General features: G+C 46.1%; 1 protein-coding gene across 1 annotated transcript in view; it reads left to right on the top strand.

Moving 5' to 3' along the window:
* plekhh3 (pleckstrin homology, MyTH4 and FERM domain containing H3) overlaps positions 1 to 19,374 on the top strand; it is a 58,295-nt gene that overhangs the window by 24,075 nt on the left and 14,846 nt on the right. Inside the window, 5 exon segments of the mRNA XM_080723736.1 lie at positions 6,236 to 6,418; positions 8,745 to 8,902; positions 13,680 to 13,803; positions 15,806 to 16,069; positions 16,072 to 16,102. Of these exon segments, the coding sequence (XP_080579862.1) occupies positions 6,236 to 6,418; positions 8,745 to 8,902; positions 13,680 to 13,803; positions 15,806 to 16,069; positions 16,072 to 16,102 (760 nt within the window).

The following is a 19,374-nucleotide window of genomic DNA, read 5'->3' on the forward strand; positions in this document are numbered from 1 at the left end:
AACTGTAGGCCGTGTCTGCGCCTGGTTCTGTTTGACCACTTTTAAATCAAAACATTCTTTTTTTCTTTTTATGCTTTTATTGATAGGACAGTAGACTGACAGGAAATGGGGAGAGAGATGGGGAATGACATGTGGCAAAGGTCGTCCGGATTGGGAATCGAACCGGCGACGCCAGCAGGCATCATAGCCTAGTATGTGGTATGCGCCTTGACCACTAGGCCAGCGGGCGCCCCTAAATCAAAACATTCTTAATGTTCTTTTTATTTTCTATTTTGCATGCAAAGGTCGGTAGGTTTCAGTATGGTGGAACATACAGTACTGTATAAGCGGAGTTGAAACCTCAATTTGACGTTTCACTATTGCTGACTGCAATGTCAGCTTCTCCGTGAACAATTTGATGGGTCATGCCATATTTCACCTTATCCTTGAGTGCCATCATGCCTGTTTTGGACAATGATCATCAAATTAAAACAGAATGACATCTAGGGCTGTCACAATTATTACATAATCGTCTAATCGTGTTTATTTGACATAATCGTGATTATTTTTCATAATCGTCATACTCGTTTCCATGTCAAAAATAGTGGAAATAGCAGATCTACAAGCTCACAACGCGTCGCATCGCATGAGCTTGTAGATCGGCTATTTCCACTATCATTGTTCTTTTTTAAGTATAAAGTTGTCAAATATGTCAGTAATTTAGGTTATGTGTCATATCTACCATGTGCAACTTCAAAGCCTAAAAGCCAAACAGAAACGTAATTGTCAACGACAAAAACACAATTAAATCGTTAATCGCAATTATTTGAGAGAAAATTAATCGTCATGTAAAATGCCATAATCGTGACAGCCCTAATGACATCGCTATAGATTCCTCTGTGCTGCTGCCAGTTATTGTGGTTGGATATTCCCAAACTTACATACAGTATGTGGATTTCACTATCAAAAGGGGAAAAGTACAACATGACACATCATGCATTCAATTCCATGAAACAAGCATTTAACCCATTAAAAGGAAAGCATCTGTGTCATTTTAGGTTTTAGCGTTGGCAATTCAAAAAATTGGCTAAAGATTGGCTAATTTTCAAATAGCCCAGTTATAAAATAGGGCTAAAGTGGTTAACGTACGTTTTTTTGGTATTATAATTTAATAATAATTTATATCTGTAAGTAACTAAGGTTTTCAAATAATTGTAGTGGAATAAAAGTGCAATTTTTGGATCCGAGATGTAGTGGAGTAGAAGTAAAAGTATTGGAAATTGGAAATACTCAAGTAAAGTACAAATAGTTCAGAATTGTACTTAATATTGTACATGTACTTAGTTTATGCGTGAACTATTGGAAAAATAGCAGATATACAAGCTCACAGCGCGGCACCGAGTGCCGCGCTGCGACCTTGTAAATCTGCTATTTTACTTTTCCACCACTGGTGAGGAGATGGTAGTGGAGGACAGAGAGTCACAGAACCTCTCAGTGTTTGCTCAGTCTGTGTTTGAGAGGAGAGAGGGGGCGGGCGTTGGAGTTCAGAGGTCACAAATGAAACAAATTAAGGGCGAGCCGTGGCCCCCAGGGGAGACATTAGCGGGCCACAGAGATGGGATCCAGATGGAGAGGACCATGGGAGGGGCTGTTGCACAGGGGGGTCCCTGGACTCCCCCCTCCTCCCCTCCTCCTTCTTCTTATCTCCCTGCATGAAGCTCCCAAAACCAGCAGCTGCAGGACGTCCTGTGTTGTAGCGACAGAGAGAGGTGTCGAGGTAGCACTCACAACAAGCCTCTCTTCTCTTCTCTTCTCTTCTCTTCTCTTCTCTTCTCTTCTCTTCTCTTCTCTCACAGCCTGGTTCCCAAACATTGGGTCGGGACCCATTCGTGGGTCTCAGACCGATTTTTATGCGTCCCTTTTTTTGGGGTTTCCTGCATTTCGTTTTTTAATTATTATTATTATTCAAAATATTTTTCAAAAGACATTCCCAAAAAAACGTTTTTTTTTTTTTTTTTTTATGAATTAAAAACAAAAATCTATGATTTAGTTTTTCTCAGTAAAACCATGAAAACAAAGAAAAACGTAAGACATTCCATACATTTGAAAACCAAATGTTTTAAGAAGTAGTGGAAATAAGTGTGTTTTCACTAGTTTGGGTCCCGGGCAAACGTCTTTAATTTCTATTTTGGGGTCTCAAGCTAAAAAGTTTGGAAGCCGGTGTCTCTCATAGCGACAGAGGTGTCGAGGTAGCACCGTCTCTTCTCTCACAGCCTGCCTGTCTACCTCCAGCCCCACCCCCCACTCGCCACCCGCCAGCACAGCCAGTCTGTCAACAGCCCCGGCCTGATGTGTGCCTCATAGGTTTTATTTATCCATTTCACGTTGGGAGCTTTTTCTATGTTGCGTGCCTCTGATGTGGTGCCGGGTACCTCCACGGTCTCTGCTGCTGGACTATATTGGGTGGGTTTATGGTGGGTTCAAGCCTGCCACTTATATCGTCGTTGCGTCGGGGTGAAAACATTGCATGTCCAAAACCGTTCGTTTTGCATTTTTCTTTTTAACAATGATTTAAACTAGTGAAAACAGCCGATCTACAAGCACACAACGCCTCGCGCCGCGAGGCGTTGTGTGCTTGTAGATCTGCTGTTTTCGCTACTTTTGTGCGACGGCCTTGTACGATGAAGCAGGGCTTTACTTTGCGAAAGAACTTACAAATTTGAAACTCGGAGATACAAGGTTTCCACCCGACAACGACCATATAGAGAGGCATTCTCAAACAGGAAACCCAGCCTGAGTGGGTGAGCTGGTCCACTGTACTTGTTACACCAGCTCTTAATTTGGGAAGGAACGTAGGCGGCTGTAGCTTTTGCGAGCGAAGCTGCCTGAGAAAACCACTTTTGAGGCAAAAAAAAAGAAAAGAAAGAATTGGGGTGGTGGGGGAGGCAGGGTGGGAAATAGGAGAGAAATTGTGAGATGAAAGTGAATTGGGGAAAGAAAAGAGGGGCCGGGGGAGAGGGATGTTGGGAAAATGAGCGCTGGCTGACAGGTGGCACGCAGCTTGCTAACCACACAGGAAGCTGTGATGCAGGCATGGCGTCAGAGGGGGTAGGTAGGTAGGTAGCCCATGCTGCATGCTCTGCTCTGCTCCTGTACAGCAGTGCACCGGTATGCATAGGCCTGTCACAATTATTACATAATCGTCTAATCGCAATTATTTGACATCATCGACATAATCATTTACGTGTTCATAAATGTTCATATATTTTCAAACATGTTCAAAAATAGTGGAAAAAGCAGATCTACAAGCTCACAACGCGTTGCATCGCGACGTGTTGTGAGCCCGTAGATTGGCTATTTCCACCATCAATGTGTTTTTTTTTAAGTGGTCAAATATGTCATTTCTTTAGGTTATGTCATATCGGGGGCACGGTGGCGCAGTGGTTAGCGCTTCGCCTCACAGCTAGAAGGTCCTGGGTTCGATTCCCGCCGGGGGACGCTGTGGGTGCTGGGGGCGTGTTTCTCCCTCCGCGTCATCAGCGCCCACACCCTAGGTGGGGTTGGTGATAGGGCCTTTCTGTGTGGAGTTTGCATGTTCTCCCCGTGTCTCCTAGGGTTGATACCCTCACAAAAACATGCAGTAATCCTGGTCTCAATAATGCCTCCCCCTGGCCAGCCGGGGCGCTTGATGGAGGGGAAAGGAACCGGTTGGAATAACGTGTTCCTTCCACGCGCTACGTCCATCCCGGGGAAATCCCCCCTGTCAGGTGAAAAGAAACAACTTGGACTACTCATGCATTGAAGGAAGCATGAGGTCAGTCCGTTGTCTCCCCAGGCGCGGCAGAGGGAGAGCAGAGCCCAGGATTACATAGGCAATTGGCACTGGGTGAAAAAGGGTTGCAAAATCGTGGGATAAAAATTATAAAAGGAAAAAAAAAAAAAGGTTATGTCATATCTGCCATGTGCATCTTCCAAGCCTACAGCCAAACCGAAATGTAATTGTCAACGACAAATCGATAATCGCAATTATTTGAGTGACAATCATCATGTAAAATGTCATAATCGTGACAAGTATGCATAGAACCATGCATGTTTGCACACAACTAAAAACTAAAATGTAGTAGGAAACCAAAAATGAAGGGACCCATAAAAATGTGTCCGCGACCCACAAATGGGTCCCGACCCAGTGTTTGGGAAGCAGTGCTCTAGTTCCAGGTGGCCTCTAGTCCGTCCGTCCTCAGGCTGACCTCTGACCCTTCCACCAGGAGGACTGGGCTCCGCTCTTCATTGGTCATCCAAACCCCACTTCCTCTCCTCTGTCATGCCCCTCTCCTGCCCTCTGGGCAGTGTCTGGACCAGAGTGCTGCCAAATTGCTTTATTTATCTTTGTGTGTGATCAAATATTTATTAGGAACAATTTGGCGAACACTTGAAGCTGACAGGGGAAGGCGAGGGTGTTGCAGTTCCCCCTCCCCCCCCCCCCCCCCTCCCCCCAAGGGCCCTGTGGGCTCAGTAAGAGCTGTGTTGGATAAGGCCATGGGAGGCCAGGCAGTCTTACTGGTTGCTAGTATGGATGTACTGTGGGGTAGGGATGGGACGATATGAAAATGTCATATCACGATTATTGTGGCAAAAGAAATCACGATTTTACGATATTATCGCGATAATCAAAATTCATTATCCTGGGGCGGAACGTTTGCCAATAAATAGCAGATCTACAAGCTCACAACGCGTCACGTTTTGACGCGTTGTGAGCTTGTAGATCGGCTATTTTTTGGCAAAGACATTTGATAGAGAGTGAAAAAAAAAGACTATCAAGTACGTATGTTATAAGTACCTTTTACCAATTAGAGGGTTTAAGTGGTACCGGATATGCAGCTCGGCAAATAAAAGGTGAATTGATCCCAGTGCATGACGGAGGACGATATCACGATAAGTTAAATCTCCACGATAAGATTATTGTGAGTGTTTTTTATCACAATGAACGATTATATGGCGTATCGTCCCATCCCTAACTGTGGGAACGGGCAACAGAGATACTGTACTGTAGTCGGTCTCTCTTATCCCTCTGAGAGCTAATAAAAATGATTTCTTGCAACCTCTCTCTTTCAATCTCTCTTGCGCTCTCTCTCTCTCTCTCTCTCAACCTCTAAAGTGGTAATTACGCTGGTTGCGTGCAGGCCTTAATGTTTTTGCCTTGATATATATGCCATTAGCTGACAGTATTTTTAACTTGCTCCCATGTCATGGAGATAATTAAGGTCTTGTGTGATTATGTTTAGCCCAGTCTAATTAACTCCACTACTAACACCAACCGACGTTATGGACAATTACATGCAATAGGGATTACTCTTAGTTCAGACCTACTGTAGTTAGTAGATTCTGAGCTACATGTTGTATTTCTACTGTATCCCTCCTTTCCTAGAAATGTCAGTTAATTTCCATAGTATGGCTATGGGTGGGTTGTCACACGATTTAATGCAATGTCAAGTTTGTTCTGTGATTGACAGCTTATATTGACCTGCTGGCAGTATAAGCCATGTCCTGTTGTCCAGGACAACTAATACATCTTAATGGACAAGTCCATTAAAAAATTTACTCCTAGCAGTTTTGTGCTGTATGCAGACTATGGACTGTGGAGTGGAAGGGGCCAAGGGGGGTCTTCTTTATTTGTAAAATAAATAAAAAACAAAAAAAGAAATGACAAATTGATGGCAAATTTATATCCGGACAAGTGACTTTTGTGCCTGGACAAGTGAATGGGAAATGTCTCAAGAGGTTAATGTCAAGCCCTGCTGGGGTAGATTCAACCCAAGAAGACATACGGTAGCTTAAAATTATTATTAGTTTATGTTGAACATCTAAGCTCACAACGCATTGCGTTTCGACATGTTGTGAGTTGTAGATCTGCTATTCTTTGGCATATGTTCCGCCCCAGGATAATGTATTTTGATTATCGCGATAATATCGTAAATCGCGATTTCTTTTGTCACAATAATCATGATATGAAATTTTCATATCGTCCCATCCCTAATGAAATCGTTGAAATGTCATAATCGCGACAGCCCTATTGATCCGTGTGTGTGTGTGTGTGTGTGTGTGTGTGTGTGTGTGTGTGTGTGTGTGTGTGTGTGTGTGTGTGTGTGTGTGTGTGTGTGTGTGTGTGTGTGTGTGTGTGTGTGTGTGTGTGTGTGTGTTGTGTGTGTGTGTGTGTGTGTGTGTGTGTGTGTGTGTGTGTGTGTGTGTGTGTTCATAGGATGGCTCTTCAGGGAGGTGCGAGGCAGCTGGATCAAGCAGCGGCGCTACTGGTTCGTGCTGACACAGGACTCTCTGGACTACCACAGTGGAGCAGAGAAAGGAGCCCGCAGGCTTGGTACCCTGGTCCTCACCAACCTCTGCTCCGTCATCTGGCCAGACAAACAGACCTACAAAGAGACGGGTGAGCCACACACACAACGAGGGCTGTCACAATTATTACATAATCGTCTAATCGTGATTATTTGACATAATCGCAAATATTTCGTCATAATCGTCACAATCGTGAATGTTGAAAAGTGTTCATACGTTGGCAAACATTTTCAGAAATAGTGGAAATGGCAGATCTACAAGCTCACAACGCGTCGCGACGCGTTGTGAGCCTGTAGATCGGCTATTTCCACTATCAATGTTATTTTTTTAAGTAGAAAGTTGATAAATATGTCAGTAATTTCTTTGTATATTTAAGTTATGCATCATATCTGCCATGTGCAACTTCAAAGCCTAAAAGCCAAACAGAAATGTAATTGTCAACGACAAAAACACTGGCCTGTGCCTGTGCCAACATTGGCACAGGCGAGGGTGATCAGTGATCACTGGCACATTAGCAGAAGTGTGAGAGTGGATTTATATTTTAAAATCAAATAGTGTTTTAAACGTGGTCAATTACATTAAAGTCACCCAATTTGCAGCAAATTACATCCTGTTCATATTTCTACATTCATTAAAATTCTGAACTTTGACTGGGGAGGGAGTCGGGGAGATAGGTGGGTTATTGCTCTTGAGTCTAATGATCGTTATAACAATGTCCTGACAATCAAAATATGTCTGAATTTTGATGGGCTGTCATTAAAATGAATGTTGACATGGCACCCTGACTATCTAGAATATAAAAAATACTGCACTTCATTTCAAAAACGGTTGCTGACCTCTGCAGTACACAACTTGGTACACATCAGCATTCTGACATTATCGATTCACGCCCACTTCATCATTGCCCGTAATCTCTTGTTTAGGTTCCAGGAAAGCCAAAGTTAAGTTTCCTATATTCATGCGGTGTTTGTGGGGGTTCAAAGAATTTGAAACGGCCCAGGGAAGTATCCTCGGTTTCTTTTTGGCCTGTGATGACCACAAGCAAATCCCCTCTCCCTTCCCGGGAGCGCTGTAACTCTGACTAAGTTCGGGGAAGCCCCAGACGCGTCTTGGTCCAGAATGTGGGCTTAAGGTTGGTCTGGAAACCTCACATTTGGAATAATCGGCGTGACCATCTCCCTTTCCATCCTGGGGGATGCGAGGCACAAGAGACGGAGAGAACAAAGATTAAAGTACATTGTTGTGTATGGGCAGAGACATGGGAATGACTGGCTCTTTGTGTCTCTCTATTACAGGCCTCTCTCTCTACGCCTGTCTGTCTGTCTGTCTGTCTGTGTGTCTGTCTGTGTGTCTATCAGTCAGGGGAAGGGATTACGTCGCGCTGTCTTCAGCCAAACCGTTTAAAATGTCCCCAAATACAAACCCCAAACCCAAACATAGCACTTACTAACTCAATATGCCCAGGGACTTTCCTGGATAGGAGGAGTGTACATTTCAACAGTGGCTTTGTCACAGGCTTTCATGGGCCATTTCACCACTGAATGGTCGTGTGTTCCTCTTTAAAACCACCGAGAAATCTGTCACAGACGAATGGCATGAAACGTACTTACTTCCTCTCAATATGTCTCGGGATTTACCATGGAATATCAGTTCCCTTCCAGGGTTGCATTCTTAACCTCGCTGTCCTTTTAGAGGCCCAGTTTTTGACGGAGTGCTAAATGGATTTGGAATCGGTTGGTGGCTTTGACCACCATGGCTGTATCTCGACCCCAAACACTCTGCGGCCTCACTTTTTGCATTTGAACTTAACCAAGGAGCTAAACAAAGACGGCATTGGCGCCAAGTCACGTAGCAGGAAAGGCAGATAATAACGGTCGGGGCTTTGTGGATCTGTCCTGGCTGCCTGGGGTATGTCTAATACTTCCTCTGCCTGGAGGTATGTCTAATACTTCCTCTGCCTGGGGTATGTCTAATACTTCCCCTGCACAAGGGGGGGAAGCGTGACTTTTCCTTACTTTTATTACAGGTCGCCCGAGGGTAGACTCACCGAGGGGCTTTGACACTTGTGTCCTAACTCATCTGTCGAATGGCTTTTTTCTTGTTTGGTTTTGGCGTGGTCCGAGGCTCCTCCCCGGTTGAACTTTGCCCTTCAGTGAAACTTAGAGAGGAAGTCGCGGGGGGGGAAAGGGGGAGTCGGCCCGGACAATGGTGGGTGTCAAGACCCATACCACTGGGACAGGGTTCCCTGTTTACCTTAAAATCGCACAGTCGTGAGTCATTCTCCACCAAACCAAAGTCTACATGCAGTTTGTTTTTCTCCTTGTTGCATTAGTTTTTCAGGATGACATCATAGTCTAGCTTGAGCTCATTCAATATTCATGGGTACTTTATTGTGTGTGTCTCTCTCTCTCACACAGGTTACTGGAGCATCACGGTGTATGGGCGTAAGCACTGCTACAGGCTGTACACCAAGCACTTCAACGAGGCCGTGCACTGGGCCTGTGCCATCCAGAAAGTCATCGATACCAAAGCCCCGGTGGAGACGCCGACACAGCTCCTGATCCGAGACATTGAGGTGCGTTGAGACCTCTCTCTCTCTCTCTCTCACTCTCACACACACACACACACACGCACGCACGCACGCACGCACGCACGCACGCACGCACGCACGCACGCGCACACACGTGCGCGCACACACGTGCGCGCACACACACACTAGGGATGGGACCATATGAAAATGTCATATCACGATTATTGTGACACAAAAAAATCACGATTTACGATATTATCTCGATAATCAAAATCCATTATCCTGGGGCGGAACATTTGCCCAAAAAAAAGCAGATCTACAAGCTTGTGAGCTTGTAGATCGGCTAACTTTTGGCGAAGAAATTTGATAGTGAAAAAAAGACCAACTAAGTACTTTTTACCAATCAGAGAGGTTTTAAGCGTTGTACCGGATATGCAGCTCGGCAAACAAAAGGTGAATTGATCCCAGTGCATGACGGAGGACGATATCACGATAAATTAAATCTCCACGATACGATTTACGTGGGTGTTTTTTATCACGATAAACTATAATATCGCTTCTCGTCCCATCCCTAGCGCGCGCACGCACGCACACACAGCTGCTGCCAAAACTGCCCCATTGCAAGGGTCACAAAACACGAGCAGCGGTTCTAGTTAACGCCCCCCCCACCCCGCTCTATAACCATGGAAACCACACGGGGCACCTGGCCTGGAGTCCAAAGTTTCCTCTGTGCACCAGGTCTTTGTCCGTGGGGTTACCTCATGTTGTTCCACTGTACCGTCCGGGGCCCATAATAGCTGCAGTTGAACTGCTAAACCTCCCCTGGGCTATTTTAAGCAGCAGCTCATTTTCAGGTACAGAACACGTGGCCAGCCAAGAAATTACTTGGTATGTGTGTGAGAGAATGTGTGATTTGACCATGAAAGAAATACCAACCCCCAAAAAACGGACATGCCCATCCCATTGCCATCATAAATATCCAGGCTTGGTTGGTAGCTGAATTTTAAGGGCACCTTTTGAAATACTGCAAGATTTGGTGCTTTTTCACTAGTTGGTCGAATAAAGGAATGTATGTATTTACAGTATTTACAACACTGATAAAAAGTTGCAAATAAAAAAGAATGTGTAACTATAGTGCTTCCATCACTATTATCACTTTAATTCCTTCCTTGTCAAAAGTGTGTAAAAAAAAAAACCTTTGGGGGACTACATCTACATCAGGTTTTTCTCCGTCTTCCAATTATCTTCTCACAACCCGTCTTTAGTTGCTCCATATCACCACAGCCTGTACAGTTGAATTTATCTTTATCAACATGAAGTTTCTGTGAAGTCCCTTGGCTAAACAAATACGCACTGTTGAAGTATTTGGGGGGAAAAAGCGTCATAGTGTTGTTCTATGGGATGAGTGGTGGAAAGCCAGGTGGATCGTGTCAGTGGACAGGGATTATTTTCCAATTCCAGGACACCCGTGGGCATCTTTTGACTTTGAGAGTTACAAAAAAAAAAAGATTGGCGATTTCAAAATTGCACCGGAGTTTGAGTATCACTGAAATAGACCATTCATTTACAAAAAAAATAGCAAATTGCAACATAATTAAGATGATACAGAGATATAAGTCCTCTGGCTGACAGCAAGGATGTTTTTTTGCTAGAATCACCTAAACCTAACCTACATAACATACCATAACCTCAGTGGGGGTATTTCTGAATGGGGATGTTTCTAAGTGGGGGTGTTTCTGAATGGAGGTCTGCCCCCGGTAACAAGGCCATATTTTTAGAGCAGGGGTTGCTGGTGCACACGTTGTGAAGGAATGCCATTGAGCAGAGTGATGATGACTTGTCTTGCATCACTCTGCCTCCGGGGTGGAGAGAGAGAGAGAGAGAGAGAGCGAGAGGGGGCATTCTGGCAGATCTGCAGGGCCTCTCAACCAGCAGGGCCAGATAAGCACTCCTCTGCTCGGCCTCCAGGCTCCATAATCTCCCAGCGAGAGTCTCTAATCTCAAACGGAGTGTTTAATCTGTCTGTCTCCGTCTGCCCCCATGCGCTGTGCCACGAGAGGGGAAGAGAGAGGCCCTCGTTAGGGATGGGACCATATGAAAATGTCACATCGCGATTATTGTGACAAAAGAAATCGCGATTTATGATATTATCGCGATAATCAAAATCCATTATCCTGGGGTGGAACATTTTCCAAAAAATAGCCGATCTACAAGCTCACAACGCGACGCGTTGTGAGCTTATAGATCGGCTATTTTTTGGCAAAGACCTTTGATAGAGAGTGGAAAAAGACTGTATCAAGTACGTATATTACAAGTACCTTTTACCAATTATAGAGGGTTTAAGTGGTACCGGATATGCAGCTCGGCAAATAAAAGGTGAATTGATCCCAGTGCATGACGGAGGACGATATCACGATAAATTAAATCTCCACGATACGATTATCGCGAGGGTTTTTTTTTATCACGATAAACGATAATATCACTTATCGTCCCACCCCTAGCCCTCGTTCAAAGCGATCCTCCTCGGTCACACTCTCTGCGTTTTCCCCACAAAGTCTCACTGTCGCTTCCTTTCTGCGCCTGTCTGACTGTATCTCTGTCTCACACGCACCTTTCCCTGGTTTCGTTCTTGGTTGCACACTGTGTCGCGTAGCGAAAATAGGCGATCTACAAGCTCTCACAGCGTTACAATTTTCAGTGCATGACACCGGCATGTAGCCAAATATAAATAAGGCTTTACCTAACATCGATTTTTCCCTCATCAGTGTGAGATTAGAACAAAGGATGGGGCAGAACAATGAGAGCGAGAAAGGAGAGAGTGAGACTTTGTGTAAAGGACTACCTGCTTATCTTTGAGTGTGGACGTGTGTCTGTCACAGACGCAGGAGAGTGAGCCGAGATTGCAGCTTTCGCCACGGTGATCCAAAGATCCGTGGCCATACGTGAAGATTAGAGAAGTAGGAAGAAAGCGAGAGAACGGGTATTGGTGCCAGCTTTACCTCCCATCCACTGCCAAATTGAGATTCTATACTATCTAAATGGTACATTGGTAAATGGTGGATTTACGGTATATAGCGCTTTTATCCAAAGCGATTTACAATGTGCAGTTCAAATATGTTTATTTTGGGGGTCACGGCCTAAAAAGTTTTGAGAACCCCTAGGTATAGAGCATTAACAAATTCATCCACCAGGGGCACTGACAACTCATTCTTATGACTTCCTATCTAGCCAAGCTTTATAAATTATACATGTTTTTAAAGAGAAAACAAACAAAAAATAATAATAATAAGCGAATATTCGACTTTGGTGAACAACGTTGAATAGTGACTTTGATATTCGAATATTCGAATATTTGGTGAATGCCCTAGTAGTGAGTACACTGGCCACGCCCACACGGATGGTGCCACGGCGTGGTGGCGTTGTGTTGTTGCCTGGCTCCACGTGGCCCCCACAGAGCAGCACGTCTCCGTTCCCTGCGGTTCAAACAGACACGCCGATCTGTCAACCAGCGCGCACCAAACACTTAAGAAGAATGTGTCAACTTTGTCCCACAAAGGCGGGCTGAACCCAACGCTTGTGTTTTAGCCAGAGAGGAGGGAGAGGGAGAGGGGTGGTGAGAGCAGTGGCAACCAGGGGCGTCACAAGGGGGGGGGGGGGGGAGTGGGACTGAGTTACTAGGGCCCAAGGTGGAGGGGCCTTAATTATTTTATACTTTAGCTATTGAAAAATAGCAGATATACAAGCTCACAGCGCGGCACCGAGTGCCGTGCTTGGGGGTCCTTCACATGAAAAATGAGAAGAACATTCATGGGGGGTGGGGGGGGGGGGGGGGGGGGGGGGCCGCAGGGAATCCTTGTACCTGGGGCCAGAATGTGGTGCGACACCCCTGGTGGCAACATTACTAATGTCTAACAGGTGCCGGAGGGCAGCAACGTCCATCGTAGACGCTTGTCTTTGCAGCCCCAAAGGCAATCTGCAGGGAGACGTACCGTACGTACCCAGCAGTGGAGCAGCACGCACAAGCACATAACGCACACGTTGTGCACGGCTGCACGCTAAACTCTTTGACACCGGCCGGCGCGTAAAATATAATCTGTCAGTCATGCTGGTGTGGTTTGTTGGGTCATCACTTGACCTCCCCGCTTCTTTGAAAGTTGCCAGAGTGGGTTCCCGCTTAAAGTTGACCCGACTCACCCCCTGGTGTTGCGCACACACACACACACACACACACACACACACACACACACACACACACACACACACACACACACACACACACACACACACACACACACATGCACGCACGCGCGCGTACAAGCTAGCCTGCTCAATCACCCTTGCTCAGGCGGGCTTGAGACATCTTAAAGGAGTAGTTCACCCCCAAAATGACTTTATTTTTCTATTGATTACTCACGCCATGGAGACTTGAGTTCAATAATAAAAAATTAAAAAAAGTACACTGACGGTTTCCCCATCCACTGCCATTCATTTGGGTCCAGTGGGGGTAAATTTACTATAATCTAATTTTTGTCTTAGGAATGCGCCCAATAAAAAAAAAAAAAATAAAAAAAAAAAAAAAAATATATATATATATATATATATATATATATATATATATATATATATATATATATATATATATATATATATGAACTCAAGTCTCCATGGCATGAGTAATCAATAGGAAAAAAAGTCATTTTGGGGGTGAACTACTCCTTTAAAGGCATTTGGACAGTTTGTTTGTGTTTTCCCCCCCCCTTTTCTTAATGTTTCCATTGATGTTATTTCTACCATTCTTCTTCCCTTGTGTCTCCTTTTGCAGGAGAACAAGTTTAACCCTGAAGTGGTGGAACACGTCTACCAGCACAACCCCATCCTAAAGTACACCCAGAGCCCTCTGTATGCTCCCCTGCTCCCCTTCCCCTACGGCAGCCTGGAGCACACATGTAAGTACTTCATCTGAACGCAAATCTGTGTCACTTTAGATCTGAACCGCCTTAACCATTATTTTATGCTTTAACTATTAAAAAATAGCAGATACCGAGTGCCGCGCTGCGAGCTTGTAGATCTGCTATTTTTTTTAAATCGTGAACATTTGTGCAAGTCTTTGAATGTTTTTGACTCGATTCTATTAAGCGTCTTCTAAATCCTTCTTCTAAATCGGTGGTTCTCAAACTTTTTCATGTCAAGGACCCCCAAAATGACATGTATTTAGCCGCGGTCCCCCCATCTCAAAATATGTTGTTCCAGGGACCACCCAGAAGTAGAGATTTGAGTTAAAATGTTCGCTTTTCTAAAGATATATTCAAAGACTTGCCAAAAAAAATCTAGATTTAAAAAAAAATAGCAGATCTACAAGCTCACAGCGCGGCACTCGGTGCCGCGCTGTGAGCTTGTATATCTGCTATTTTTCAATAGTTAAAGTATTAAATAATTCTTGGCCTAAACGCGGGTTAAAGTACACCCAGAGCCCTCTTTATGCTCCCCTGCCCCTACGGCAGCCTGGAGCACACATGTAAGTACTTCGTCTGAGAGCCACGTCACATACTCTCATGTCAAGTTTATGAGGAGCGGTGCCTGACAGGGTGGCTCGAGCCAGAGGAACGCCGAGGCGCGCTATAGCAGCCGTTCCTGTCTTTCCGCATAGAAATAGTAAAAAAATCAAACCTCGGTTCGAAGTGGAGCGGTGAATCTGTGTGTGTGTGTGTGTGTGTGTGTGTGTGTGTGTGTGTGTGTGTGTGTGTGTGTGTGTGTGGTGTGTGTGTGTGTGTGTGTGTGTGTGTGTGTGTGTGTGTGTGTGTGTGTGTGTGTGTGTGTGTGTGTGTGTGTGTGTGTGTTTGTGCCTGCACAACAGCGCCCCTCCTTTAACTAGTGTGGCCACTCAAGGTATTGCCAGGCTACAGACATACCCAGCCAGCCAGCCACATAGCCAGCCAGCCACAGACATACCTGTCTATTGGGAGCGCTTTCACCGCTCCAAAAACATAGAATGGACTTTGCTGTTCTTCTGGGTCAAACGTGAAACGGGAAGTAATCAATCTGTGTTCCGTTTGACGAGGAATCGTTCTGAGTGCCACGCGTCGCTGTGTTTCCCAGCAAAGTAAGCAAATGTCCAACCTGTATTAATCAATAAAGTGCCTTAAAGCGCACACGTGTGCACACACACACAATGTGGACAAAAATTAAACGAAGAGTCAAAATAGTCATAATAAGATAAATGTAATGCAGTAGGACAGAATGGGAAAATGTATATTATTTTTCTCGGGGGTTATTGAGTAGCGTAAAGCAGTGTTTCTCAAAGTGGATTCCAGGGACTCTGTGGGTTCCTTTGGCGGGGGTCTAAATTGACCCTGACTAGTCTGTAACTCTGGCGGTGTACACCGCCATTTGTACACCGCCAGAGTTAAGGGGAGACCTTGACATTTGAAAGTTTTAGAAACACTGGCGTAAAGAGATAAGTAGAGACATGCAGGCATTGACAGGTGAAGTTTGCTTTCAGGTTGTCCGATCGGGCAAGTGCTCGTTTGAGAGGGGACGCAACTGTCTATACACAAAACAGGAGATGTCTGTCTAAACACCTGAACGTGGCCAGAGCACTCTGTTTTCTGGACCGTGGAATGTAAAATAAAAGCACTTTTCACTGTTGCTATGTAGGTATTTGGATAAAAATGTAGGTACTGTATGATTTTTTTTTTTGTATTTTTTTTACATTAGCCCCAAAAAAGTAAATTTTTTTTTATATATATGTTAAATTGAACGGTAATTAAAATGTACCTATCATTTTATAATGGACGTTTTACTTTTCGGTCGCAAGTGGCATGACCTTTGGGCAAGTAGAACATGACCTGGACTTGCCCGACGGGCAAGTGCTTCTGAGACCTTAGTGTCAACGCCTGGACATGGTATTGGAATATGTTGGTGACTCTTCCATCCCCCTCTCCTCCTCAGACCACAACGGGAAGGGCTACGGCACGGTGCGCGAGGAGGCCGTGCGTCTCTTCCACTGCCTGCAGCAGCTGGAGCACGCGCGGGAGCCCGTCCCCATCATCCAGGGCGTGCTGCAGACGTGCCTGGACCTGCGGCCGCTCCGCGACGAGGTCTACTGCCAGCTGGTGAAGCAGACCAGCGGCACGCCGCAGCCGCACACGGCCGCGCACCTGCGCTACTGGCAGCTCCTCACGTGCATGAGCTGCACCTTCGTGCCGGGCCCGCCGTGCTCAAGTACCTGCGCTTCCACCTGAAGAGGTGAGACGGAAACCTGAACCCATGCGTTGCGGGATGCCAGGGTATATTTGTGTGTTAAGTGTGTGTGTGTTGTGTGTGGGGGGAATTGAACCATATTGGAGAGAAGTTGGGTCTCGTCTCATTTCCTCTCAAAGGTGTTGCCAATGATACTAATGCAGCCTCTGTTCCATTCATGTAGCACAGTGGTTCTCAAACCTTTTATTTCAGGACCCCCATAAGGGGTCATTTGGAACCTCCAACCCTGGACCACACTTTGAGACCCACTGGTGTAGCAGAGTGTTTCCAGTGAGCCAACATGCACAATATCAGCACCCTGTCTCTGACTGACCAGAATGGAACGTGTGATATTTTTACACAACTAGATTCTCCCAAGCCCCACCCTGCCAGCTTGTGATTGGCTGAAAGCCTTGCAGTACCTTTGAGCTGCAGTCGGACGCGGAAGCAGTCCCCAGGACAATATTTACTATTCTGTCCATAACGGCGCATAACTCGGTAACGGCGCTGAGTCGGCTCATGCGACCTTCACGCTCGACACAGCGACTGGCTCGCTAACGCTCGCTCGCCGGTGTCTCACAGGGCTCAAGGTCGCCTAGACGGCGCGCCTCCGTCATGGATAATAATTAAACTTTATTGCCACAAAAAAAAAAAATTTCCACGTTGGCAGAAAAAAGTGGCATGAGCGGGATGCGAACCCGGGGTGCATGGATTGGGAGCACCGTGAATAGTCCACTAAGCCACTGAGGCCGGTGCTGGGAAGGGGCATTCGGTCTGTATTAGCAGAGGAGGAAAAGCTTGATCGCGTAGGGGAGGAGCCTCGCGCGGTTGTCGCTCAAATGACGCCTGCGCGACGCCTGGCCAATCACGCCGCGTCTTTTGCGGGACTAGGCTAAATCTAGTTGCATTTAGATATCATGCGAATGGAACAGAGCCTTCATTAGTATTATTGGTAACACCTGTGAATGACGTGAGAAGAGACCCAACTTCTCTCCAAAACGGGCCGCTGTGCATATTATAGCCTATTGGTATGCGGCCGGGGGGCGAGCGGGGCTTATGAGGTGAAAGGCTGTGAGCGACCCACACATGTACAGCAATAGTCTATAGTAGCAGCGCTGACAAGTGTCCAGACACGGGACGGAAGGCTGGCGCCGTCCCTCCTACCACCGCCAGTTCAGATATAGTTGCGTGCTAGTATTCCCTCGCTTTGTCAGTGCACTGCTGCCCCAGACAGATCCAGTGTTATAGCACTATGGATTTGCAGCTCCGAATTAGCCTTCCATCGTGTCCGGCATGTTAATCTGAGTTATATTAGCAGTGCTAATCTTCCTCCCCGGGCCGGGAACCTCTCTCCAAGCACAATGTCATAAAACACCCACTATAGGTTTCTGTCTATATGTGTCTGTCTGTACTCCGGATCGCCCACCATGAACTAATGGAACATGTTGCAATATAGCAAGGCACTCCTCGGAACCTGCTGCCTGTGCATTTGACATGTCTCGCCCCCGACAGTCTCTTGCCCTCCCTCCCTCTCTCTCTCTCTCTGTCTGTCTCTCTCTCTCTCTCTCTCTCTCTCTCTCTCTCTCTCTCTCTCTCTCTCTCTCTCTCTCTCTCTCTCTCTCTCTCTCTCTCTGTGTTGGAACGGTGCACAGTTCAGGGTAGGAGCCGGGCACGGTGCCCAGAAGCCCACCGCTCCACCCTGCCCCACACCACCCCCTCAGTGCCCTGAGAAACCCCCAGGGAATGTCCACGGTCAGAGAGAGGTAGAGAGAGGGCCATGGCCAGCAATGCAGAGGGGGCAGGAAGAGTTAAGGGAGAATATGGAGGGAAAAGAATGATGGAGAGAGGGGGTGAAAGTGGAGTTGGATGAAGTGAAGAGAGTGGGGAGGGTTTGGGCTTTCACTGAGTCTCAGTGGAACATTCCTAATTATGTTTCGTCAGGACAAAAGCCACCCTGTGGCGAGTCATACATACATAATGTCACTGTCGGGTAGAAACCTCGTATCTCCAAGTTTCAAATTCGTGATTTTTTTCGCAAAGTAAAGCATTGCTTCATCATACAAGACCAATGCACGAAAGTAGTGAAAACAGCTGATCTACAAGCACACAACGCCTCGCACCTGTTTTCACTAGTTTAAATCATTTTAAAAATGATAACTACAAAACAAACGGTTTTGGACATACAAGGTTTCCACCCGACAATGATGATAAGATATAAGAGTCAGACAGAGGAGGGAATGACTCTCTCTCTCTCTTTCTCTTTCTCCCTCTCTTCCCCCCCCCCCCACCCCCCCCCCCCCCACCCTGTGTTCACTGCTCTGTTTATTTTGGGAACAACAGAGCAGTATAATTGTTTCCTTCCTATTTTTCCCCCCCCCCCCTCCATGTTTATACTGGGTTTAAAGCTCGTTGCTCCGTCAGGTTGGGTTTCACACCTCGCACTCTCTGCAAGGTGTCAGAGACTTCAGGCCCCATTCACATTGTATTATGCACTCATTTTGTGTGAGACGTGCATAGTGCACACACACACACACACACACACACACACACACACACACACACATGCATATGCACACCCTCCTTTTCTTTGTCCGTTCACTGGAGGAAGTAACGGGTCACTCTGGTTCACGTGAGCGGAAACACCTTTTCCTGTTTCGTGCGCTGTCCAAAATCAAACATGTTTTCTTTTGGCTCTCCGCTCTGTCTTTGAAGGATGGAGAGACGCTGAGCCCTTTTTTAAGTCCCCTAAGAGCTAAAGTGAGAACATTTGTCATTCCTCGGCTCATTGACTCGCTCACATCGCCAGCCCAAAGCAAATAAAGAACGCTGTCCCGATCAAACGGATGACGCAAAGCCTATAATCACAGCATAATATTTTACAGACATTTGACCAGTACAGGCATTGGCGACGCAAACAGGTTTTGGCACATCTTCGTCTTGGCTGGCGAACGTGCGGTGGCATTAAGCGAGGATGCACACAACGCGTGCGGATGCGTTGGACGCGCGTTTGCACATGCATAACCACACACATGCACAGAGCACTCTCTCTCTCTCACACACACACACACACACACACACACACACACACACACACACACACACACACACACACACACTCTAGGGCATTCACGAATAGTGATTTTTAGTATTCGAATTATTCGACCTCAAAGTATTCGAATAGTCGAATATTCGACAGGACTGGCCAAACTGTCAAATATTAAGTAAGCAAGAGGCGAACATTGTGAAAATAGCTGATCTACATGCTCACAACGCCTCGC

This window comes from Nannobrachium achirus, assembly GCF_963921795.1.
Source record: "Nannobrachium achirus genome assembly, chromosome: 4".
NCBI lineage: Eukaryota > Metazoa > Chordata > Actinopteri > Myctophiformes > Myctophidae > Nannobrachium > Nannobrachium achirus.